Here is a 25,782-nt window from a genome sequence, read left to right as displayed (position 1 = left end):
ATGCTGCAAAATGGCAAGGTAAGCAGCCCAGCAGAAGACACAGCAGCCAAAACTCTTATCTCAAGAGCCATTTCTTAGAGAATTGCATCAACTTCCCTCAGTCAATAATGAGTCTTATTTATAAATTCACATACAATACAGAAAGGAAATGTGTTGCACTGTTGTGGAGATCAAAGTTTCAATGTGCTTTTTTAGCCTCTTTCTCCTGTTTGGAGAACTGGACTTAGTTTGCATGAGTCTGTGTCCCTCTTCTTATTGCTGAGCCCAGCATGCTTGATAGCCTTGAGTATTTTGTTAAAGCTGTTTCCAAAGATAAACATTTTGCAAAACTTCCCAGAATGCAAGTGTTCAACCTAATTTGCCCAGAGCAGCAGTGTTTGTTGGCAGGCTGCTCCTTTATAGGCAGGCTGAAGTTCCAATTCTCTACATCACAAATGAATATATAATGAGAAACTTTATCCATGGTCAAGAGTGCAATCCCTGCCTTATTGAGGTCTGTGCAAACAAAACCTTTATTGATTTAATTAGGTAACATTCAGAGGTTAACCCCAAATCTCCTGCTCCTTAAATAAGAAGCATTCAACCACTGAAAAAAAAAATAGGAAGCAAATTAAATATAATAATGGAAATCCCCAAAATGCCTGAGCACACTCAAACACCTTTAAGAAGTGGATCATCAGCTTTTCAACGTTTGAGAAGCAGAGAGGAGATGGGTTTTGTCCACATGCAGAATTTGGTCTGCCTTTCCTTCCAGCTGTTTTGTGATGTGACACAGTGCATGTGTTCCTCATCAGCAGCTTGGCTGCAGCAGGTAAGTGCTTGGCTTCTTGTCAGGAGCACAGCTGCCAGCCAAGAATTTTCCTCCAAAAAGTAGATAAATTTTCAACAGGCAGGCTGGGATGCTTTGATCCAATATGACAGAAGGAAAAAGAGAAACCATATATATATATATTTATATGTATTTTTAATATATATTTTTATATATTTATTTATATTTATATATATTTATAAATGTACACACATTTCATAGATGTACACCTAGAATGTACACACACACATATATACATATTTATTAATATATATGAATACATGGGTTGTTTAACAGACTACAAAACCCACCACACCACTGAGTCTTATGGGTGTTTTCTCAGCAAAGGCCTAATCAGGAGAGGAAACAGAAGTTTATTACCCCACCCACCCCAGCAGACTCTGCTAAAGGCATTTATCAGAATGTTTCTCAACCTCCTTGTGTTGGCAGCTTTAGGTTTTTGCAACTTTTTTTGGGTGATGTGTGATTATGGTGGTGCTGGGGTGGTGGCTGGACTAGGGGACATTGAGGATCTCTTCCAACATTGATGATTCTGGGATTCTCATTAAATGGAATTATTTTCTTAGTTTTATAGTGTGGGATTGGGATGCTTTATTAGATCTTGGCAAATTTCAGACCTAACTTGCAGCAGATCATTTTGGTGGTGGTGGTGCTAATTGGAATTCACATTTGTCCCGTTCTGTTGTTGTCCCATAAATATTTCTGAAATTATCTCTCAAATGTATCTCAATTATCACTGGCAGAATTGAAATCAACAGTTCTTAGTGGCCCAAGAGCTTTCTAATCCAAGCTGAGTAAACAATTCCAAATCCAAACCATTTCTCTGAAGGCAAGTTTATTTTCTAAACAAGATTTCAACTGAAACCCTTCATTATTTAAACATATTAATTATAGGCCTCTGCTGCCAACAAAACAAAGCAGGCTCTTTCCAAGCAATACCTGCTGTAATTTAGACTGAAATGCTGAAAACAGTTCTTAACGGTACAGTTCTAAACTTTGCAATTGTAAGCAAAGCAGAAATCTTAGCTGGAACCAAAATATTCATTATCTGAAGCCAGAAGCTTCACTTGCATCTTTTGTGTAGTAAATTATCAAATGTCTTTCAGATAAAGCTGATTGCATTAACACAATTAATAACCAAATTTATTCTGACTGCATTTATTAAAATCGATGCTTACATGTGGCTCTGGTTTGACTGAGTAACTTTTAACCTTCTTCAGACATCTTTTACTGTATCACGTAGTGAAAAATACAATGAATCCTTGACAAATGAAACTGGGCCTCTGTGGTACAAAAATAGGGGACATACAAATGCAATTTAAAAAGAATCGCCTGTGAAAATTAAAAATTCAAGGATAAGATAAGCAAAATAAATAATAAAATATATCCATTTTTTATAATTCACTCAGGACGTCCCATTTCCTGCAATCACTTAGAAGAAACAAGCTTGCCATACTCTTCATTCAAAAATTATAGCTAGAAACTTAAACAAATAGAAACAAACAAACCAGCAACAGCAAAAACAATCCCCCAAATACAACAATTATGTCTCAGACAAGTTAAGCTCATGACTACCATGGGGCCTGTTTATGTCAGTTCATTTTGGCTGTGGTTTTTTGGTCCGGGTTTTTTTCCAATTTTTTATTTTATAATGTTGCTGTTGTTTCAGGGTTCTTTTTTATCTGAGATTTTTGCTGTGTCTGCACAGCAGACAATGTATAGGACAATGGTGGTCTTGTCTTTAGGGAATTTCTCTTCATTTAGGAAACTTTATTAGCACAGAGCATCACTTGTTAGCTAAATTTAGAAAATTTGGGAGGTCCATAAAAATTGCGCGGACACAAACACTGTATTTCCCTCTTAACACCACTTTTAAGATCCCAGCACCGGAAACAACTCATTTGAACCCTGAACCTCAATGTTAAGAACGATTTGTTAACTTTTTCACAACACATTTTGTTTCTGCCTGCTCAAGTATTGCTTAGACTTCCTGATTTCAAAATCTGGCCAGGAACTCAAATGGCCTTTCTGGAAAAGTTGCCCCAAAAGCACAGGGGTAACCACACTGCACGCTGCCGTTTTGTAGCCCATTTTGTATTTTCCTTTTGGAGACAGTGGGTGTGCTTTTACTACACTTTATTACCGTATTTTTGCCACATTTTGGCTTTGTCGAGTGCTTGAGGTGCAGGGCTGGAGGGAGCACAGCCTGTTCTGTCAGTGCAGGCGCACTTGTTGTCTCACGGCTTCAAAAACCTCCTCTGCTTTTATTTTTATTTTTCTTTTGGAGAGAAACGGGTGTTTCCATGCGTTTCCACCCCATTTTTACCACATTTTGGCTTTGTTTAGCGCTGGAGGGAGCACAGCCTGTCGTTCGGTCAGTGTAGCAGCCCTCGCTGCTTCGCCACCTCCGCTTTTAAGCCCTTTCTAATTTTTCTTTTTGAGCGAGGCAGTACTCGCTGCCTCGCCACCTCTGCTTTTAAGCCCTAATTTTTCTTTTTATTGTTTTCTGCATATTTATCACATTTGGTCGTTGTTGAGTGCTGGAGGTGCAGGGCTGGAAGGAACGGAGGTTTTTGTTCGGACAGCGTAGGAGCACTGGCGGCGGCGGAGGCGGCGAGACCGCGAGTGCTCCGTAAACAAAACGCTCCGTTTTGTTTACCCGGGCGGCGGGGCCTGGGTGGCGCAGGCGGTCTTAGCCTGCCCCCATCGCTACGACAGCGACCTTTCCGCCCCGCTCTCCCTCCCCTCCCGCCATCACCCGCCGTGAAGCGGGAAGCGCCTCCCTTCCTCCTCCTCCCCCTTTCTCCGCCGCCGCCACCGCCGCTCCCCTCACGCCGGGGCGGGGCGGGGCCGGGCACGGGGACCGCGCCATCGCCGGCGCAGCCAATGGGGCGCGGCCACCCCGCGATTCAAACGGCGCGTCCCGGCCAATGGGCGCGCTTGGCGGGGCGGGCGAAGGGGCGGGGCCGTGCGCGCGGCCGTAACCGTCGCTCGGCGGGGCGGTTGTTCCCCTCAGCGGAGAGCGGCGCGCGCTCGGGCCCCGCTCCCGCCGCTCCGCGGAACCGCCTCCGGCCCGGCCCGGCGCGGGCGGCCTCCAGGTAACGGGAACGGCGGCGCGCGCGGGCCCGGATACCCCCACCTCCCACCCCCTCCCCTCCCCCGCAGCGTTTCCTTGGCGGCTTTCCCGGCGGGAAGCGCTCAGGTTGATGGCTGCGGCCTGCGCTCGGGCCTCGCTCCCGGCGGGCAGACGGACGGCGGGACGCCTCGCTCGGAGCACCGGAGGTGGCGCGGCGGAGCCGAACAAAGCGGGGCCGCTCAGCCGCGCCGGGCTCCGAGCGGGAGTAGGCCGCTGAGGGGCGGCGCGGCCCGGCCCCTCCCTTCCCCCGCGGCGGAGGCGCCGCGCCAGGCCCGGGCCGCGGGCGGGGCGGGGCTGAGGGGCCGGGCCTGGGCGGCACGTGGGGCCTTCCTGTCAACAGCGGCCGCCGCTCCCGGGCCCGCCCTGCCCGGCTCCCGTTCCTGCCGCGGGGTTTCCGGCAGAAAGGTTTTTTAAAGGCAAGATCCTCGGTTCCCAGCCCGCGGGTTGATGGGTTGTTGTTTTTGCCTCGAGGCGTATTGGTGCTTGTTTTTAGCGGTGATGTTAAGTTGGTTTGGACAGGGATAGGTGCCTCCACTGTTCTGAATGTGGAGAGAGTAATGGTGTTGCTGAGAAGATCCTGCACAGCTCTCTGTGGTGAATTCATAACTTTCCACGTGTTGTTATCCTTGACTGTCAGCGTTTTCTGTATTTTCCTGCATTTCTTCTTGCATTCAGCTGGCTCCCTCCTCTGACTGCCTAGCAGTGGTGAAATGTCAGAATTAGTAAATGGAATTACTGAACTTTTTTCTCCCACGAGGGAAAACTTGTTTAGTGTTTATTTATTACTAAAACTGTGTGCCCAACTTTGCTGATCTCCCTGTGGCTACAAGGTAGCAGTCATCACTTTCTCCACGCTGAAATATCTTCCCCACATCTCTAGTGAGAGAGTCATTAAGCAGACCAGAAATGCATGCGTGGGGCAATAATGTTTCTCAGCCAAGTTTCTTTTTAATTATTTCATTCTTGTTTGAGTCAGCAGAAACTTTTGTTCTTTACCCACTTTCATGCTCCAGGGAGATTTGCATTAATTGGCTTGGCTTGGTATAGGATACAAAGTCCTTTGGAGCCTTTCTCTTAGAATCTAGATTCCTGAAGGAAAATTGTAATGGTAGAGAAAACACAAATTTCATCTCCTGAGTAAGTGGCTAAACTTGCACTCAGGTGTCTGTACAGTGCAGGGTTCATTGTATGAGATTATTTTCTTTGGATTTATGTTTTAAAGCCCTGAGAATTCAAAAGTTTGTGCAGAGCTTCTGGGAATATTAGGCTGATGCCAGCTGATAGCATGAAAATCATCAGGGGTGTGTAGAGCTTGAAAGAGCAGTACATGAAAAATGTAATCTCTAAACAAAATTTTTTTGGAAAGACTTCCTATCTTTTCTCTTCTGAATGGCAGTAATTGTGTGTTCATCTGAACAGATGAAGGCTGCCTTTAAAGGTGCAGCTTTTTGAAGTGGGATGTAAGGAATGAGGAATAGGGCAAGAAGTTACATTTACTTATTTTAATGTTTAATATTTGAGCTTATTATTAAGCTGTAATAGTTAAGGAAAAGAATTGAAAAATACATAAATTTTCCCATTAATAGGATTTGAGTCAGAAGATATTTTCACTTGCTGATTTGTTATTTTGGAATCTCACATTGGCAGTATCTGCCTCAGGCTGAATTACATGACATGGATTTAACTACAGGTCTTTCAACCACATTTATCAATTTTTTAAAGCTAACTTGAGCTCCTTTTGGGATCAAAGTTGGAGGAAGGGAATGTCTTTCTGCCTTTCACAATAATTAAATCATCAAGTTAATTTTTCTTTGGACTGTGTGTTTGCATACAGAAGTGCTGGGTTTTGAAATCTGGCAGAGAATTGCATTTTATTATCCTTATGAATTCAAATTCAGAAATTGTGTCTAAATTCTGGAGTGGTTGCTGTAAATTGGAAAAAAACCAGTTTACATGTCCTCAGTGACAACTTCATGAAAACATGTTACTCTCTTTGAGAAAAGATGTGTTTTGTACAGCTCTGTGTGAGTTCAGCTTTGTCCTGCTCAGGCCCCAGGTCTGCAGCTGTGCCTGAGGTGCTGCAGCTCAGGAGGGGAAAACCTGGCTGGGCTGTGGAAGTGCAGCAGCAGAGGGGAAATGGAGTCGTGGGGACATCTGGGGACAGCTGTGAGTGCCCTCAGCAGCTCCGGGGCTCAGGTGGGAGGGCAGGGAGGGGCCGGGGCTGCAGGAGGCTGCCAGGGAGCAGGGACAGCTCTCTGTGCCTGAGGGAGCTGCACAGGGAGACACAAACGGGGAGTGAGAGCAGAGCTGGGCTGAGGTGGCAAAGAGGAGCCGGGACTGGTCTGCTGAGCAAGGGCAGAAAATCCACAAAGACTCCAAGATGGGGGCTAAGGAGAGAATGGAGAACTTGTCATAAGAAGCAGAGCTATGAATTTGAAGGGGTTCAGCTGTCTGGGATAAAAGAAAATTGGAGGAGTGAGAATGAGACAGAAACAAGAAACTGGGACAGCAAACACGAGTTAGAAGGCAGAAGAGCTGGAATAGCACAGGCCTGACAAGCCCAGACTAGAGCTCATCATTTTTCTGACTGGCAAGTGTCACTGAAACCAAATTATAAAACTTTTTTTTTTCTCCTTCAAATGTTATACAGCAGAGGGGATGGCCAGGTATTTCTGGTCTGAAGCAGTTTGGGGTATTAGTAATAAAATCCATATGAGGGAATTCTGCTGAATTTGTTTGATTTTTGACTTGGAGAGCTACACAGGTGTAAAATTTATCATCAGCAGCAATGTCAGAAAGTGCCAGAATGAATGTTGGTTGTAAAACCTCACTGAGCCCCATCCCCCAGTGTGGGATGAAGGTCTGTGATTGAATATTAACAGTATTTTTTCCCCAAGAATCTTAACTTTTCACTGCAGGTTAGTTAATATGTAATGATTAACTAATTAAAGACTTGTATTTACCTTAGTTTGTGTGGTTTCACTTTCTTATCAAATTGATAAAGCAAACAAGTTAAAATTAAATACTTTGACTCCAACATTTTATAGTTTGTGTTTGTTCCCTGTCCCTGCCATCCCCTCTGAGTTCTGTGTTGGTTGTACACAGGGTGCCAGTACAAATGTTAGTGTGTATTTCACCTTGGTTATTTAGTGTATATTTATTTCACCTTAGTTATTTAGTGTGTATTTCCCCTTAGTTATTTAGTATATATTTCACCTTGGTTATTTAGTGTATATTTCACCTTGGTTATTTAGTGTATATTTATTTCCCCTTAGTTATTTAGTGTGTATTTCACCTTAGTTATTTAGTGTATATTTTACCATAGTTATGTTAGTGTATATTTCACCTTAGTTATTTAGTGTATATTTATTTTACCTTAGTTATTTAGTGTATATTTATTTCACCTTAGTTATTTAGTGTATATTTCACCTTAGTTATTTAGTGTATATTTATTTCACCTTAGTTATGTTAGTGTATATTTCACCTTAGTTATTTAGTGTATATTTATTTTACCTTAGTTATTTAGTGTATATTCACCTTAGTTATTTAGTGTATATTTACTTCATATTAGTTATTTAGTGTATATTTCCCCTTAGTTATTTAGTATATATTTATCTCATCTTAGTTATTTAGTATATATTTATTTCACCTTAGTTACTTAGTGGATATTTCATCTTAGACTTTTAAGGTAGTCTCACTTGATACATGGTGATTAAAAGTATATTCTGCTTGGGATATCTGTTTCAGAAGGCAGTGGCTAACACAGAGCACTATACAAACAGTTCTGCAGGAGTTTACACTTGAAACAACTTCCTCTAAGTTGTAGTTGTGGTTTTTCCCAGCACCTTTTTTCCCAAGGGTAGTAGTTACTCACACCACGTTTTGTTAATATCAAATAAAAGCCTGATGATGCAATGGGGGATAGAATTTCATTTTTCAGGTTGCTGTGGGATCGCTCTGATGCTGAGCTTTGTTTTCCCACGGAGCCCTGGAAAAGGCATCGTGCCCTTTTGTTAAAGAGATGGAAAATAAAAAATGTTCAACCCAGACAAGAGCTTAAATTCTGAAGTTTCCTAACTTTGGAGCGTTTGGTATAATAAATCGAAGAAAGACTGTAATGTGGCTGTAAGTGTTGAGTGACTGGGGATGTGTAATGTTCAGAAATCATCACTTGTGTAATTTCTGTAGAACCACAGGAAACAAGGCTTAGAGTACACTTCAGTACCATGTAATTGCATTTCTCTCTAGATAAGATGGGCTTCATTATTTTGGTCAAAGATGTGCTTTGCCTGATGATGGAGATTGTGTATTGTAGTTCAGTACTAGCTGAATGTTTGTCCAGAGCGTGCACCTTCAATCCTGTCTCTATTCTAAGACACCACTGCTGTTTTCTTACCACACACCCTTTTCCCTATTTCAAGTGGAGACTTGTTGAAAGTGTGCCCATTTCAGTGCCATGACACAGGCAGAGAGGAGGGGAAGGTGCAGGCCGGTGTCTGGCTGCCCTGTCAGCGAGGGGTTTGCTTTGCAGGCGCCGTGTGTGGAAGATGCCCAGCCGCAAGTTCGCTGATGGCGAGGTGGTGATGGGCCGCTGGCCGGGCAGCGTCCTGTACTACGAGGTGCAGGTGACCAGCTACGATGATGTGGCTCATCTCTACACTGTCAAGTACAAGGATGGAACTGAGCTTGCACTCAAGGAAAGTGACATAAGGGTGAGTGTGAAAATGGGTGTGTCATGATTGGCTTTTTGTAAATATTCAAATTAATATTATATGTGTTAGAAAGTTAGAAAGCTATGCCCTGTTAATTTTTTTAAGTAGTGTGTTCAATATAGTTTTAACTTACCACATAGTGTTCAAATAGAAACTATGTATGTGGGATTTTTAAAGACAGGAATGAGGTACTCTCACTGAGATAGCATCCACAGGACACCTAAATCTTTCAGAGAAAAAGAATTTATTGCTCCATTATCAGGAGAAATGAACTTCTTCCCACCTTGCTCAGCCCTGAGAATGCCATTAGGATTCAGAGGAAGAAGCTGACACTGACCAGACAGAATCCTGTGTTTGAATGGAATTTATGCATCATGTATGAGGTGTATGAATATGCAACAGGCTGTTGCTTTTAAGGGTTAACCCTCTGTTACCGTGGGTCCTTTTCCAGGCTCATGCTGCCCAGAAAGAGGCACCCAGACTGTCTGTAACTCCTTGTTTCTGTTATTACTCTAATTATAGTACTATTTTTATAACCATTTTATTACTATTAAACTTGTAAATTCTTAAGCGATTGGCATTTTTCACAGTGAGCACACATGTATTTAATTTTCAGTACTTCAATAGGACTGGGTAGTTACTTTGCAAATTTTTGTTAACTTCTTCAAGGAATTGGTGCTAAGTAAAAATTTCTTCCTTTGTGACACCTCAAGTAGAAATTCAGAATTACCCCATATTTAAAGCTTCATAGTTGTTTTATTTATGTTAAAAAAAGTATCATATTTTGAGGAAAACCAAGTCTGATTCTTCAGGAACTCTGTAGCAGGATTTTTCATTAAAAACTTGGTTTGAGTACCTTACAAAGGCAGTAATCAATGGGTTGATATTAATTTGATGGCTTTCCATCTCTAAATAAGAAAATTTGATAACAAATGTGAAGATGCAGTTAAATGTCACTAAATACTAACAGTGCATGCCCTTCAAGCTCACACTTAAAACTTCTGCAAAGAGCTTCTGCTTGTTCAGGTCCTCAAAGGCTTCATGAGGTGTTTGTGACAACTGCAATCCCTTGAGAAAGGTTCATGTCATATAAGCATATTTCTTCCTCTTTACTTATCATTATTTTATTTTTTGTTACTAATAAAGGCCTTTCAAACTTCATAGCCAGTTTAAAATGATTCATGCAGGAGGAAAAAACCCTGTTTAAATGTTCACTGTAGTCATTTCTCTGGCCTGTTCTGAAACCTCATGGGTTCAAAGCCAGTTTGTGTGCCTTTATGTGAGCTTTAGTGTCACTTCTGGTGGCAGTGTCCATGCCCAGTCAGTGGCCTTCTCTTTTGGGACCAGAATGTTTCTGCCTTGAGGTAGGCAAGGACCAGAATGTTTCTGCCTTGAGGTAGGCAGCTGTTTTGACTGTTTCAAGACTTTCTGATTTGTTCCTGCTGCATGCAGGTTAGCAGACCCAAACTGGGAAAATGCCTTTGATTGTAAAAGTTGCATTGTGGAAATTTTACATGGGGAAATCAACATTGTAGACTTCCCAGAGAAATCAAACAGTGCTTTTGGGGTTAAGTGCTTTTGTTTATGAAATTAGTTACCAGATATAATTAAATGATTAGGCTGACTTGGGTTTTTAGTGTTGATTTTAGTGTTGAGGCTGTGTTGCCTCACACAGGTGATGACCCTTGCTATTCAGATGCATTAATAAAGCTGAGTGGTGGAAGTGAGAGCAGCCCCTGAGGGCTTGAGAGACAGCTCTGAATTCCTCTCCCTGTGCACAGGATTGAGAGGGTGGTGTGCCAAACAGCTTGGTGCTCACTTTGTAGCTTACATCCATAGCCTGATTTCTGCAGCTTCAACAGTTGGACTTGGAACAGGCTTCTTTGGGAATTGCCAGCAAAATGAGTATTCTGCAGTTGCTCTTTCTTACCAGCCTTTGTAGAGCATCAGTAGAGGAAATACGAGACAGATCTACAGAACTGTGTGCCAGAGTCCTCATCACAAACCCCCCCATGTTTCTAAAATTGTTCTTTGGTTCATGCTAAGATTTTGCTTGTTTTCCATCTTTGTTCAGTCGCAGTCATCGTTCAAGCACAGGAAGAGCCAGTCCTCCTCCAGCTCTCCCTCCCGCAGGAGCAGCAGCCGCTCCCGATCCCGCTCGCGCTCTCCCGGCCGGCCGGCCAAGGGCAGGCGTCGCTCTGCTTCCCAGAGCAGGGAGCACAAGGAGGACAAAAAGAAACCCAGCCAGGAGCCCAGCATAGCTCTGCCGGTATTTGTTCTGTTTGTTGGCTTTTTATGTGGGGGTTTGCTGGATTTTTAGTTAAAGAAACTTTTGCTACTTGTGAAAGATTGTTTTTTTGCAGAGTGGGTTTATCATTGCAAAAGCCAGTTCATGTTCCCCAGACAGCATAAAAGTGTATCTCAGAACTGCCTTTTGTTTTTCTTTAGAAATTGGGTTTCTAGCTTGCAAAGTTTGAGGAAATTCTTGAGAGGCAAACCAAGGTTATAAAGTTCCACTTGAATTTGGTGATACTGAGAGCTCATAATCCAAACAAACAAAATTTTAAATATTTAATATTGAAGTAATTGTTAGCCATGTGCTTCCACTTGTGAAATGGGGCAATGGAAGTTAGCTTACTTTTGGGTCTGTTAATTGCTACATAGCAGGTAGGTATTAGGATTTGAAATAAAATGAGTTCTGTACCATATACAGTTTTGTGCAACAGTAGTGGAAAACACACAGTGTAGAATATTTAAATATGGCCTTGTGATGGGTAATATTGTAAAACTGATTTCATTATAAAAACTAACTTGTAAGGATTTCTAAGTTTACCAGTATCTGGTGCCTAGCTGATATTTATTACATTTCTTCTTAGCATTTTTGTGAAGATTGAGTGCTACAAATGGTTCTGGTGATCTTTAAGTGAAGAGGAGTAGAGGTGATGTTTCTCTGTCAAAAGACAAACAGCATCTCTTGTGCCCTTGAGATGGTTTCTCACTTGTCTGAGACACAGTCCCTGGAACTGGAAGTGCATTCTGCTGATCTATTGGGAATGAACAGGTTTTAGTTAGATTTCAGCTAGACTAAACCAGATTAATATAAACTAGCTAGATAGGTTGAGTAAATGGGTACTCTTAGGCACTGAAATAGTTGTGGGGTTTGTTTTGCAGTGAGTTCCTTGGAGCTGTGTGATTCAGTGCCTGTAGTTCACAATCTGGTTTTAAGTAGTTTTTTAGCCAGCAGCTGCTGTTTACTTTTAGTACTTTTAACCTTTTGGGATAAAAGGGTCAAAAAGTCTTTGGTGGTTTTGTCCTGGCTTCTGTTTGAGGAGTAGGATTGATCTGTTGGCTCTTGTAAGACTGGAAGGACCAGGTTCTCTTCAACAAAACTTGAGTTGAAATAAAACATATGAGTCATGTCTTCCCAGAGCTGTGTAAGCTAGACTCACTGGAGAAGAATTTTTATGAGAGAATTTATTTCTTCAGAGGTATTTTATAGAAATCCAAACTTTCAGTTCTGCAGAACACTGCCATATATAGGACACTGAAAGCTTAAACTCTGTTTCTTGTTTTGACCAGAAACCGAGTGAGAATAACACCAAAAGGTACAATGGTGAGCCTGAAAGTACAGAGAAAAATGCCACATCCTGCATTGTCTTGGAGGTAAGAACACAGAATTTGCTCTTAGCTTTTTGTCACACTGCTAGCTTGGCTCTCAGAAATTCCTAGAAGAGGGCAATACAATAATCAAACAGAAATAGAAGGCAACATAAAACTTATAGGTTGAGTAAGTTGCTACAGAGAAAGTGATTTTAAATTGTCCTGATTGTTATCTGGTGCCCAGGCACGTGGCAGAAGGGAAAGGGGAGGGTGGGAAAGGAGGATCTGTGCTGGAGCTGCTGCTGATCTGTGATCACAGCCTAATAGTAACTATGCCTGGTTTTAGCAGGCTCTTTGTACGAATGGATAATTGTACATTGGTGTTCTACAGTGAGTAATGTCCTCTGAAATATCCACTAAAGTAAAATCACTGGGAAACCTTTCAGTAAATAAATTATTTTTATTCATTTACAGCAAAAGTTAAAACCAGACCTGGAAATCAAGCGCGTGCTCGAGCAGTACAGCTTGCGTTCGAGGAAGGATGACAAGAAAAAAGAAGAGATTTATTCAGAGAAAAAAACTTTTGTGGCTGTGAAACCAATTGAGAAAGTATCAACAAAAACAAAGGAGATGGAGTTTGGGGGAAGGATTGGTATGTGTGCAAATTGTCTTAATAGTTGAAAATTGGTACTATTTTGTGGCTTTTTACTTATTGACCATATTGTCATGTCAAGAGCTGCTTTTTGGACCTTGGCTGCAGAATTCAGAGTAAAATTGTTGTGTTTCACTTGATTTGGTTGCAAAGAACTTTATTGCACTTGGTTAATATGTGAAATACAGCAGAGATCTTGTGCCACCTCTTGCCACAGTGAGATTTAAATACTTCTAAGTTAAATTTAACAATTAACCAGCAAAGCTTTTACATTTTCAAAATGTAGGTGCTTGAAACTTGACAGTAAAGTATTTTTAGACAGTTTTTGGATTATTTTGGAAGGGATGCAATGAGTGTGATCCCATGGTAGGTGACCTTGTATTATGGGAGTGAGAAGAATGTCTCAGTGTCCTGTTACATGACTGTGGGATTGCTGCTGTCTTGTTCAGGAGAAAATAATGGCAACCTCTTCTTAATATTGAGCTTTATTAGTGGGATTGAAACTATTTTTTAAATTTTCTGTACTTACCTTCTAACATGCCATGATGTCTGTTTACAGGGACCTTCATGCTGATGTTAGTCCTGCCTGCTACTGTATTCTACCTGCTGTTGATGTGCAAACAAGATGATCCAAGTCTTCTGAACCTCCCTCCTCTGCCAGCACTTGAGAGTCTTTGGGATTGGAGGGCGTTTGGTGTCATTCTCCTGTGGTTTTTCCTTCAAGCTGCATTTTACTTGCTGCCAATTGGAAAGGTAGGCTCTTGGGAGCACTTGGGTCTTTATGGGCAACTAAACTGTGTGTTAGGCTGGAAGGTGAGGTGTGTTCTAAATGCAGTGAATTTGAAAGGAATTTAATGAGTTTTTCATAATAAACTGAAATATAGCAGCTGCAGATTTCTTAAGCTTAAAGCAGCTCAGCTGGTTCAGAATTTCTGCATTTCAGAGCCTTCCATTAGAGAAGGCAGAAGGCATTTTATAGGCATTCAGATCAAAGTGTGGACAGACTTTGCTCGATGGAATTCTAGAAGAGTTTTAGGTGTCTGACTTTTAATTTCACAAACTATTTCAATACTCAGTTTCTTGTGGATATGCAGCATTTTGGAATACAATCTTCATTTACAGGACTCTATAAACCATTCTAGCCATATGTATGAATATCTGGCAAAGGCTCTCCATCCCTCTCTTGTGACTTGAGGGTTAGTGGCAGATTCTGAAAGGACACTCTGAAGTAGATCAATCATGTTTTATTGCTGTACATGTTCACAATGACTGGAGAAGTTCTGCTTTCTTGGAGCTGCTTAAGAAGAGGTTTATTGTAAATAACATTTTTATTTGAAACTGCTAATCTTTTTCATTTGCTGTCCAGAGTATGTTTTTTAGAACAGTGCATGAGCTTCAGGTTTGAGTGTGTCCAGCCTGGTTGCTTTGACTGAATGCCTTTCTAACAGAGTTGAGCTTGCTTTTCCTCACCTGAAGGGCCTACAGAAAACATTTTGTTGAGCATTAAGATTTTATTCTCCTCAGGTTGTAGAAGGCCTGCCTCTTGCCAGTGGAAGGAGACTGCAGTACCGGATAAATGGTGAGCATGCTGCAGCTGGTTATTCCAGAACTGATTCCATTGTGTGATTTGCAGAGCTCAGCACCATAAAACACAAATATTGAAAAATACAGTTTGACCAGAGAGCCTATCTGTTGTAAATCTTGGGTAAAATAGGATGAGCCTTTTCTTGGAAAAAGGTGCTTAGTAATCATCAGGAACTGAGTGACCCAAGAGCAGGACATTACACTGTGTGGGGTGGTAGTGAATTACTTTTGTCATAGTCTGGTAAGATGTGCCATTTAAAGCTGGAATAGGGCTGGAAGTAACAAACAAGGGGAGTTACATCCTGCAAAAGTGAGTCCTCGAGGCTTCTCATACCTGTCTTGGTTTTGGGCTTTTGTCTGTAGTTGTGCCATGCATTCTGATAAAGGGAGGAAATAAGCTACATAATTTGGATTGTTAAAAAAGAAAAGCCATTGTCTTGGTGCTGCAAAGGCTAATTTTAAAAGCAAATTTAAAAGTCTTGAGGAAAGGTAAGGACAGGAGGCACTGGGCACCAAGTGAAGCACAGGAGGCTCCAGCTGAGCTAGACCAGGTGAGCTCTGGAGGTTCCTTCTAACCTCACCCCCTGTGAAGGGATCCATAGCAAGTCCTTAGCTGAGGGCAGCAGAGAACTGCCTGCTCCTGTTTGGGCATCAATCCATTCTGTGTGAAATTATACTCTCAAAGTATGCAAAAGTGTTTGTGTTCAAGTTTTATCTTCTTGAGAAGTCATTTTAATACTTCAATTACTGCTATCTGTGTCAAGCTATATATGAAGATAATTCAAAGATGAGAATAAGGGTGTCTCAGCTGTCTCACAGATGAGACTTTGTGACCTGCTCTCATTATCCATTAGTAGTGCCAGTGTCCATTTTTCCACTAAAATCTGAAATTGGATCCTATGGCATAAAAAACTGAGAAGTATTCCGAGCGTTCCTGCCTCTTGTCCTTTTGGTGAGCACAGCTTCAGGGCTTAGAGTCCCTTAGTGATTGCTGTGCCCCAGAAGTTTGAACCATGGGATGTCCAAGGTGTTACTGGAATATGGACAAATATTGGAAGGAGTAAAAGCGCAGAAGGGTTGGATTAGGTCGGCCCTACTAAAAAGATAAATTTTTATTTTATTTTGACTAATATATCTTTCTTCTACATCCTTTAGGGTTTTATGCTTTTATTTTGACTGCTGCAGCCATTGGAGCTTTGTTGTACTTTGGATTTGAGCTCCATTATTTGTACGATGAGCTGGTGCAGTTTGCAGTGGCAGCCGCCGCCTTTGCTCTGGCGCTGAGCGTTTACCTGTACGTGCGGTCCCTGAGGGCGCCTGAGGAGGAGCTGGCACCAGGTGGAAATTCTGGTGAGTTGGAACATTCTGGGTGATTCCTTTCCAATTGTTTGCTATAGTTTCATTTCTACACATTACAGGCTGGATTTGGGGCTGGTTATTGTAATACTGTGACTTTAGTTTTGCTCTGTGAACTGTTGTTTGGTTTTTTTTTCCCCCACAAACTCAATCCCAGATATGAAGTCAGGGCATGGTGTTTTCCTTCTTGTCCACCTTTTTTGATGGATGGGTAATTGTCACAGTTAAATGGAATTCTTTTTCCCAGACAAAAGCAATTAAATAGGAGAAAATGTAAAATTAATAAATGCCATATGATCATGTTCATGTTCACTGTGATGTAAGCTTCAGGATAAGGCTGAAAATAAAGAAGGGACAAGTGTCAGGGAGAACTTCTAAAGTGGTTAGTCCTCCTAATTAATAAAAAATTAGGGCATCTTAAAATACAAAATATGTAGCTTTTGTTTTGTATTTTGCACATACTCTTCAAATTTTTTTTTTGCCAATCTGAAGGCTTTTAAAAATTTGTAATGAGAGAACATTAGTGGAAAGTGGGATTTTATTTATGGGGAGGAGTGTAGTGGCAGATAAAAACAAGAACATTGCTAACAGAGGTTTGTCTTACCTGCAGGGTATTTTATTTATGACTTTTTTACTGGACATGAACTAAACCCTCGTATTGGCAGCTTTGACCTCAAATACTTCTGTGAGTTGCGTCCAGGATTAATTGGCTGGGTGAGTCAGTAATCTGAATTATTTTATTTCCTTAAACAGTACACTGAGGGATTTTTTTTACACACACACAGACATATAATTGATATTAAGGATATTTAAAAATAGAGTACTGACAAACAGTTCCATGTTGCTAGTTTTTTAATGACTATTTTTATTCACTTGAAGGAAATTTCTAGCTTAGTTTTGTGGCAAATGAAAACCCTTTTTAAGGTATTCATGTGTTGAGGTTATACAGCTTCAAAATATGGTTAGTTGCAAACTTACTTGTAAAATAGTTTATTGTTTTTTTTAAACTAAACATTGGTATTCAAATGTCCTGTAGTGTAATAGAAAAGACTACTTTCTTTTAAAGTGAACTTTTAAATGAAATCTTTTCTAACTTAGGTTGTTATAAACTTGGCAATGCTCTTGGCTGAGATGAAGATCCACAATCTCAGTGTGCCATCCCTGTCCATGATTCTCGTGAACAGCTTCCAGCTCCTCTATGTGGTGGATGCTCTTTGGAATGAGGTAAATGCCAACCCCCTTCAGCTGTGTCCATTTCTAATTAGTGTTAAGAGAAGGAGGCTTTGGAAGTGCTGAAATTCCTTCCTCCTTGTTTCTAGGAAGCTGTTTTGACTACAATGGACATTACCCATGATGGATTTGGATTCATGCTGGCCTTTGGAGATCTGGTGTGGGTTCCATTTGTCTACAGCCTGCAGGCCTTCTACTTAGTGGGTCACCCCACCACAATTTCTTGGCCTGTTGCTGCTGCAATTACTGTTCTGAACTGTAAGTTACAGGAAATGTCATTGTTGTGTTGGTTACAACGTAGTTCTGATTGTGTCTTCAGAGATGGGAGGTGAAGCTTTAGCTCAGATACAGCAGCCATGGTCTGGCTCCTGTGAAATACAAGGAATATAATAAATTCTCCTTTTAGCATGTGAGGGATAGGTGAGGCTCTGAACACCTAATTGTTCTGTTGAGCAGCAGCTCTAGGTGGGTGCTGTCTGGAGTTAAAGAAGTGACTTAACATCTTTTGAATTTAATAGATGCTTTTTAAAGTCAATCTGAGCAATTCATTTAAAGAAAAAAAAGTCAGTACCCTCTTCTGAACCTGGGGAAAAAGTAACTATTGCACCTCCTTCCCTGATGGCCACAGTGACAAACACATGACAGTAGAAAACATCTTTTTCATCAAAGCTGATTGCTTTGAGAAAAGATCTCACATCTTTGGGCAACCTTAAATTTGCACCAACATGTGCTTGTTGTGCCTGTTACCTGAATAGAAACAATAAAAACCCACTCGAATTTTGTAGACATGAGAAAGAATTGGAAAAAATGAGAAGATGTACAATTTAATATGTGCAATACTGAAAAACAGAAAATAATTTTTTCTTTTTCACTTCATGTTTTTTCTTGGGTTTCTATTATTTAAAAAAACAATATCTTTATTCAAAGTATGTTGTTATCATCTTTTTTTCAATGCAGCTTTGGAAAAAGCAAGTTTAAGCTGCTGTGTGAAAATGATGGGGGATATGAATTCCAAACCCAGATAATTCCTCGTCTGCTTCTTTTATTATCATGATCCTGTAAATGAGTTGTCATTTTATGGAGTAGGTGCTGTAGCAAAGTGCTAGGCTGCAAAATAGAGCTGTAATCATACAATGTGAAATTCACATCACCTTCTGTGAATTTCAAACTCAGTGTAACATTAAAAACTCAGATTTAGATGTGAAAATAAAATTTCTTCAGAGTCTCTTCAAAGTTAGTCAGTAACAAGAATCTTAGGGAATGCAGGTTTCCAGTGGCATTTCTGTCTTGTTGAAGCAGAAAATACCAGTTGAATCTCTGGGGAAAAGCCTTTGATGGAGTAAGTGTGGCAAAGGGCATGTGAGTGCTTTTGTTGAAGCTGAGAGAACTAGAAAATGCTGAAAATGTAAAACAGATGATGTTGATTTTCAACATGATGTTTATTTCCAGGTATTGGGTATTACATCTTCCGCAGCGCAAATTCTCAGAAGAACAATTTCCGACGGAATCCAGCAGACCCCAAACTGGCCAGTGAGTGCATTTCTTATTCCTTTGGCTGGGGCTTTATTCACTGGCTCTTTGTAGTGTGTACATACATATTTCAGTCACTGCATTGACACAACACTCTGTTCACAGATCTGAAGTTTATACCCACTGCAACTGGCAAAGGGCTCCTTGTCACGGGCTGGTGGGGTTTTGTTCGTCACCCCAACTACCTCGGTGACATCATCATGGCTCTGGCGTGGTCCCTACCCTGTGGTGAGTTCTGAGACTAAAGTGGGTTTTAGCAAAAAGGCTTTTGTTTGTATCTGTCTGGGTTTGAAATGCCAAGTGGGAATTATTTGGGATAGTAAATCCTATTGAATGGCAGATTTCTGTGTCATAAGTCCAATGCAACATGTTTTTACTTCTATTTTACCCTTTCTAACTTGCTGCAGATTTGACATATACTAAAGATTTTACTCATCTCTCTGACACTTTATCATTCAATAACCGTGGGACTTACTTGCTAATTAGCTGTTCTTTAAATTTTTTAGGCTAGTGAGTGTTTTCAGCTGAAGTTCCCCAAAAGTGGGAGTTTGCTTGGAGACAAGGGCCACCACATACAGGGAGGATTTGAAGTGAAAGATATTTAAAAGAAAGGTCCTCAAACACAGTGAAATTATCTTTCAGAGTGTTTGTTAATAATACACAGAGGTGGACACAACACTCAGGTGGAGCAGAGCAGTGGGTTAGAGCCAGAACCTGCTGCCACGCTCCCCCTGATGCAGCCCAGAACACACTTGGCTTTTTGGGCTGCAGTCTCACATTTCTGGGTCCTTTCCAGTTCTTTTCACCCACAGGTCAGGTGGTGTGCTCTGAGCAAAGCTGGCTCATGTCTGCAGGCAAAATAGAGAAAACCTTGTGTGGGGCTCTTTGGTGGTGCAGAGATTTGAATGGAAATGTTATTTTGGTAACTAAAGAACTTTAAATGACAATAACACTTCAATATGTGCCAGCTTTGCAGGCATTGAGAGTGAAATTGGTAGATTTTGTGACTCTAAATGTCACCACGATATTTTCTGAAAAATCCCTTCACCAGGATTTCTTCTCCTGGGAAGCTGAGAAGCCTCAGAAAAGAATGAAAGCAATAATTATCTGATTGCTTGGGAATGTGGTCTGGAGATCATTTACCAACAGGTGCAGCTTTGATTGGTTCCATGTGATTGTTTTAACTCAATGACCAATCCCAGGCAGCTGTGTTGGACTCTGAGTCAGTCACCAGCTTTCATTGGCGTTCTTTACGAGGCTTCTGATGAATCCTTTATAGTTTAGTATAGCATTTCTTATGGTGTGGTGTGATATGGTGTGGTATAATAATGTCGTCTAAATATAATAGATCAGTCTTCTGAGAACATGGAGTCAAATTCTCATCTCTCCCCTTGTCCTGGGAACCCTCACAACCCCACATCTCAATTTTCAGAGTTACTTTCTGTGGGTTTGTGGGTCTCTCTCTACCTGCATGTGTTGTGCTGTCCTGTTGAATATTCAGCGCTTCAGCCTTGCACGAATGTGTCACCAGCTTCGAACACGTTATCAGCTCCCACCTCCAGATCTGTGTCCTGTTAATCTGAGTTCACTTTGTCCCCTTGCAGGTTTCAATCACATCCTGCCCTATTTCTACGTGATCTATTTCATCTGCTTGCTGGTGCACCGGGAGGCGCGTGACGAGCACCACTGCAAGCAGAAGTACGGGCTGGCGTGGGAGCGCTACTGCCAGCGCGTGCCCTACCGCATCTTCCCCTACATCTACTAGAGCACTCCGGGCCTGCTGGGCACAGCCCTGCCACACCTGCATCCCTTGCAGAGACAGATACCTCCTCCCTTTGCACCTGGGCAGTTGGTATTTAGGCTTGTAAAGAAAACAAAACAAAACCCCACCAAATGTTGGAGTGCGTCGAAGGTGTTGCTTACAGTAACTTCGAGGTGTGAGTTATGTGAACTGTCTGTGACTTCAATTTTTAAAAAAAAAAAATTGTGAATTTTCAAAACTCTTCGAGCCCTAATTTTTCAAGCTAAATTTTATCTAGAATTCTGAGTTTACATTTTTTTATTGCATTTAATTAAGCACTGTGATGTAAAGTATATTATTTTCTTAATACAATAAATGCTGAAATTCCATCCAGTTCATTTTTTGGTGTTACTCGTACCATCTAACTTCAGATGTCCAATTTAGTTGCCTGAATTGGAGGAGCAGCAGGGTCTTTTTGGTCAGTGAGCTGGAAGCAGAGGATGTGAGGGGCCTGCAGCCCCCTGACCAGAGCTGGCACAGCTCAGCTTTACATGGTTGTTCCTCTCCTGGCTTTTCATTGATGGCATTTTTTTGGTCAGAGAGGCTCAGCCCCTCCTGCCCTGCACCTGTGAGAGAATGAAGAGATGGGGCTGGGAGCAGGGGCAGAGCTGTTGCTGAGGCAGTGCCAGGGCAGCTCTGAGCCCGCCTGGCAGTGCCCCTGGCCTGGAGGGGGAGCCTGAAGGGAGATGAAACTGCTCAGAGCCTTTCTGTGGCTGTGGGAGGGAGTAACAAACCCTCAGCTTGAACATGGGGTAAAAAGCGTGCAGTGGCCGCCTGTTGGGCACAAAAGGATAAAATGACCACAGCTGGCTCCTTCTGAGCTTTGTAAATTAAGTCTTAATGTACCATAGTGTTTACCAAGTGTGTATAATAAAATCCTCCACGTTTTTGCTGTACAGTGTTTGGGTTTGAAAAATGCAATAGCTTTTTTAGAAACAGGAGAAATCGGGAACTAAATCAATTTCCAGAAATTTTTAAAAAGTTAATTGAATAAAAGGTTTTGTAAATTAATGTAGTTAATTCTTGAAACAATTGAAGTGTTCATTTAAATATTTGTATTGACAGATACGCTATGAAAATATAGGAAATGCTCCTCAATCCAAAGTTGTTTTTTTGGTTTCTTTTTGTTTTTAATTTGGCATTGCTACCTCATATGTAGGTGTTGCCTTTTGTACTGTTGCAGATAGAGAAATAGCTATTTTTTTGCTATTGCTATTTAAAACAACATTTTTTTACATGAGCCTGTGGTTAAACTCAACCACTTTCTAATATATTTTTGTATATATTTGACTTTTTAACTAATGTATGTGTTCTGGTTACTAGCTGTGTTCTTTGTCTAACTGGCTGTAAATGATATGCCCTTGTGGTATTTACTTCATAAGTAGAATGATTTTACTGAAATACTCTTGCTTTGTTAATTAATTAGCTTTTATTCTGTTGTCACAAGTAAGAGCTTTTCACACACTTTGTACATGAGGTTTATAGCACAAATTGCCCTAAAAAGCTTAGTAGAATATTAAATGAAGTGCAGATACTGCACTTGCTTGCAGGAGTGTTCCTAATAAATTGGAATGTTATTTATCAATTTTTTCAGTTATTTTAAAATGTTGATGTAATTGAAATCTAGCATGTGATTTTTAAAAAAAAAAATAAAATAACCTATTTTGTACACGGGCATTTTTTAAAGATAATTGTACAATTGAAGTGTATATCATGTAGCTTGATTGTTGGTGTTGTAAGGAAACTGTTTGAAGACAAGTCCTTTGATTGCTGGCAGCAAATAGCAGTGCCTCGAACAAGACTCGAGAGAGTTCCCTCCTGTGCAGCAGCAGATGAAACTGGGATTTGCTGTTCCAGTCCTTGCTGGGGGAATTCTGGGCAATGGAGAAATCATTCAAGAGCCCTGGAGTGCAGCTGGGTTTCAATGTGCTGAAGGAGGGGGCACTGATTGCTGAGCCCTGGAGCAGGAGCTGCTCCTGCTGCGTTCCCAGTTTTATCTGCTGCCCCCAGGGTTGCTCCGCTGTCCCTCAGAGCCCTTGTCTTTCAGGACCTGGTCCTGACCAATGGCAGCTTCCTTTACATGCTGAATTTTATGTGAATTTGATTTTGAAGTAACTGTTTTTAATACAAACGAGCCCATGAGCTAAAATAAAGGTTTTGCTTAAAACTAAGTAGTGCAATTTTTTTTTTTCCAATTCATGAGGATACCTGCTAAAAATGACATTGCTTTTCCTTATTTAAGTGTATTTCCTTATACAGGTGTGAGTTTGCTGGAGTTCCTGTTGTGCCTGTGGTTGTGGGCTGGGGGCTACAAGCTCAAGTGTGGTGCTTCTCTTTCTTCTTCCCTTCTGCTACTCCAAAAACAAACTTCAGCTGCAAAAATACAGAATTAACACTCAATTTGCCTATAGGATATTGTATTTTCCCCCACAGCCTCTATTAGGAGTAAAAAGCAAACCCAATCAGGCTGTATCTACATAAAGTGTTCCTGCACAGGAAATAAATGCAAGTTTGACCTACAAGGCTGTAGTGGAAATATACAGGAACAGGAATGATAGTTCTGCTTACAGAAGGATATTTACCCATAGGTAATAAAAATGTTTGCTGAAATTGCATTTAGCAGAGCTCATGAGAACCTTAGCAGAGGAACAGTTCTTGCTGTGTGGGGAGTGAGAGCTGTTTGGGGGAGTGGGTGGAAAACCTTTCCTGTGTGTGGATGGAGAACATATTGCACTGTCTGTACAGAGCTGCTTTCTGCTGGGGAAGCTCCCTTAAATTAGAAGGAAACGCTTTGATAGAGCTTCCACTCTTTTAGTATTTAAAAAAGAAATCTTAACCGGTGAACTTTTTAACAAGTATTTTTCAAACTTCTCTACCTTTTTGTGTGTACAAATATCTGCAATAGCATTACTGAATGTCACCAGAAATGCTTTGTGTCCCACCAACACTTTGTGGGAGTGGGGAAAGCTTTTGAAGGAAGAACTGGAAGTTGGCCAGGGTGGACTGGTGAATTTTTGGTGGTTTTTTTTTTTGGTGTGAGAGAGAGAGAGGGGGTGTGTGTGTGTGTGTGTGTGTCTGTGTGTGTGTGTGTGTGTGTGGGGTGTGTGGTGCGTGTGTGTGTGTGTGTGTGTGTGTGTGTGTGTGTGTGTGTGTGTGTGTGTGGTTGCCATATTCCCATCATGTCAAATTCCCATCCCTCTTCCTCCTCAGAACACTATCCCGTGTTGTTTCCAGTACTCTATATAATATATTATATAGAATATATGTAATTTCCCTTCTGTGCCTCGAGGTTTGTTCCGCTGAACAGGGATAGGGAATGCCAGGGCCAGGGATTCCAGCCAATCCTTCTCCTGCCCGCCCCGGTGCTGCACCTCACGCTGCAGACGCTGGGTGGAGCAGGTTCTTTACTCGCTGCTGCATCTCTGTGATCCCAGGAACAGCATCCTCCTGTTCCTGGAACACATTATTCCACTGCAACCATCGGTTCCCTGCCCCCTCTGCCTGAAGGATTGGGACAGGGCAGCAGCTCCCTGTGTCCTTGTGCTCTGCAATTCCCTTCTGACCCTTGGCTGAAGGAGGTAGAGAAGATGCTCGTGTAGCCACATTTCTCTTCACAGAGAAAAGCAAGGCACAATTCTCCCCAAGGGTTTCACATTTTCTGCACCTCAGAGAAAGGAAAAGCTATTCTCATCTCATTTCTGTGCCTGTGTTGTGCCAAAGTAAAATACAATATAAAAATTGTTTACCCAGAGTGATGGTGTTCTGTTTCCTTGGCCTGTCAGGACCGAGTGTGTGTGTTGGGACTGGAGTCACACACACTCTGTTCTGTGCAGTTGAGTGCTTGGCAGATACAGTTTGTAATGTAATATAGTATAAAATAATAAAATAATTAATTAGCCTTCTAATGAGATAGAGTCAGATGCATCATTCTCTCCCCCTCATTGGGGGTGACAATATCCACTGTGTGCTCCTGCATAAACGGGGGCACAGTGCCCTCCTGGGGACCTGTGGAATGCCAGTGGAAGTGCCTTGGACTGTGCACTCCGGACAAGCTTTCTGCCCTTCCTCTTGGAGCTTCTGAGCTTCCTTTTGTTGCCTTTATTCCCTGTTGGATCTGGGTATCCCTGGGTTTAGTCAGCCTGACTTGGGCCCTTCTTGCTCCTGTGTTTCAAACTGCAGAAACTTCAATGTCAATGAACTGACCAGGCACAGGATCCACCTAAAGATTAAAATCAGATGAATTCCTGTGAAAAGAGCTGTAATAAATGGTGGATCCTGAGGGATATAAGCAGAAATTAACACCCAGAGGAGGGGAAAAATGTTGAACTCAAAGCCACGTTCAAATTCAAACAATTTGCTTCAAAAAAACCCTCATATTGTAACTATTAATGGAAAAGTCCTTCTGCTGGCAAGGCAGATGATGTAAAAAAACCAAAGCAGAACTATTTCATGCTCTTTTCTACGTGTAATTTTATAATCCTGTCAAGACTCTGAAAGCAAACTGATCCTGCAGACAGAAGGTGAGCACTGGAACCATACAGCAACTTCTGCATGTGTTTATATCTGCTTATCACAGCCTGCAGGGAATGGAACCTTGCCAGCCTGGGAATTCTCCATTCCCACCAAAATAAACATTGGAGAAGTTTCCTGTGAGCAGCTGAGAGCTTATGGAAGTGTACAGGAAAAAAAATTAAAATCTTGTTAGCCAGCACTTGTGGAAGTCTGTGGTACAAATTTAGGGGCTCCTTAGCAGCACATTTTGAGTTGAATTTCCACAGAAAAGAATCAGAGTTCCTGACCCATGGCCTGGTGGTTTTGTTCAGCCTGGTGAGGATTTATAACAAATAATCACAGCCCAACTGGTTGGTTGTGACAAATCCCCCACCCCTTCCTAAATTAAACAAAATCAAAATGAAACGTGGAAAAATTTGTTGTGCAGTTCCTACAGGGCATTCTTGATCTTGCAATTTTTAGGGTTTGCTTGCTCCAAGTTAAGGAGGTAAAAAGTACAATTTTAATGTCTCCTGAGCTTTGGAAAAAATGCTGATCTTCCATCTCTGAACCTCAGGTAGAAACATTGTTATAATGAGGAAAAGACATTGTTAAAATCAGACAAAAACATTGTTATAATGAGGAAAAGACATTGTTATAATCAGACAAAAACATTGCTATAAAAGGTATGTTCCCACACTGACCTAAAGAAATACAGATATTTTTCTTAAACATCAAGACAAAAATTATAATTCTCATTTTTATTTTAATAGCAAACCCACACATTTCATTCTCACTCCTTACCTCCTTGCTTAACCATGTGTTTTTGTGTGCTCAGTTCCTTTGATGAAGTTGGTATTT

The 25,782-nt window shown here is 41.4% G+C and overlaps 1 protein-coding gene across 1 annotated transcript; it reads left to right on the top strand.

The window, feature by feature from the left end:
- The first annotated feature begins 1 nt into the window (after nucleotide 1).
- Nucleotides 2-22,595, top strand: LBR (lamin B receptor). The gene is made up of 14 exons (XM_064709478.1): nucleotides 2-18; nucleotides 8,497-8,677; nucleotides 10,752-10,946; nucleotides 12,257-12,340; nucleotides 12,752-12,929; nucleotides 13,489-13,682; nucleotides 14,454-14,508; nucleotides 15,669-15,863; nucleotides 16,480-16,583; nucleotides 16,968-17,093; nucleotides 17,189-17,357; nucleotides 18,549-18,629; nucleotides 18,735-18,857; nucleotides 20,234-22,595. Exons 1-14 carry the CDS (start codon nucleotides 11-13, stop codon nucleotides 20,392-20,394), a joined length of 1,854 nt encoding a protein of 617 aa, XP_064565548.1. The 5' UTR covers nucleotides 2-10; the 3' UTR covers nucleotides 20,395-22,595.
- Nucleotides 22,596-25,782: the final 3,187 nt, after the last annotated feature.

The sequence above is a fragment of the Zonotrichia leucophrys genome, chromosome 3 (assembly GCF_028769735.1).
Source record: "Zonotrichia leucophrys gambelii isolate GWCS_2022_RI chromosome 3, RI_Zleu_2.0, whole genome shotgun sequence".
In the NCBI taxonomy this organism is placed as follows: Eukaryota; Metazoa; Chordata; class Aves; order Passeriformes; family Passerellidae; genus Zonotrichia; species Zonotrichia leucophrys.
Note: the sequence above shows the minus strand (reverse complement) of the source record. Positions and strands in the feature narration are given on the sequence as shown.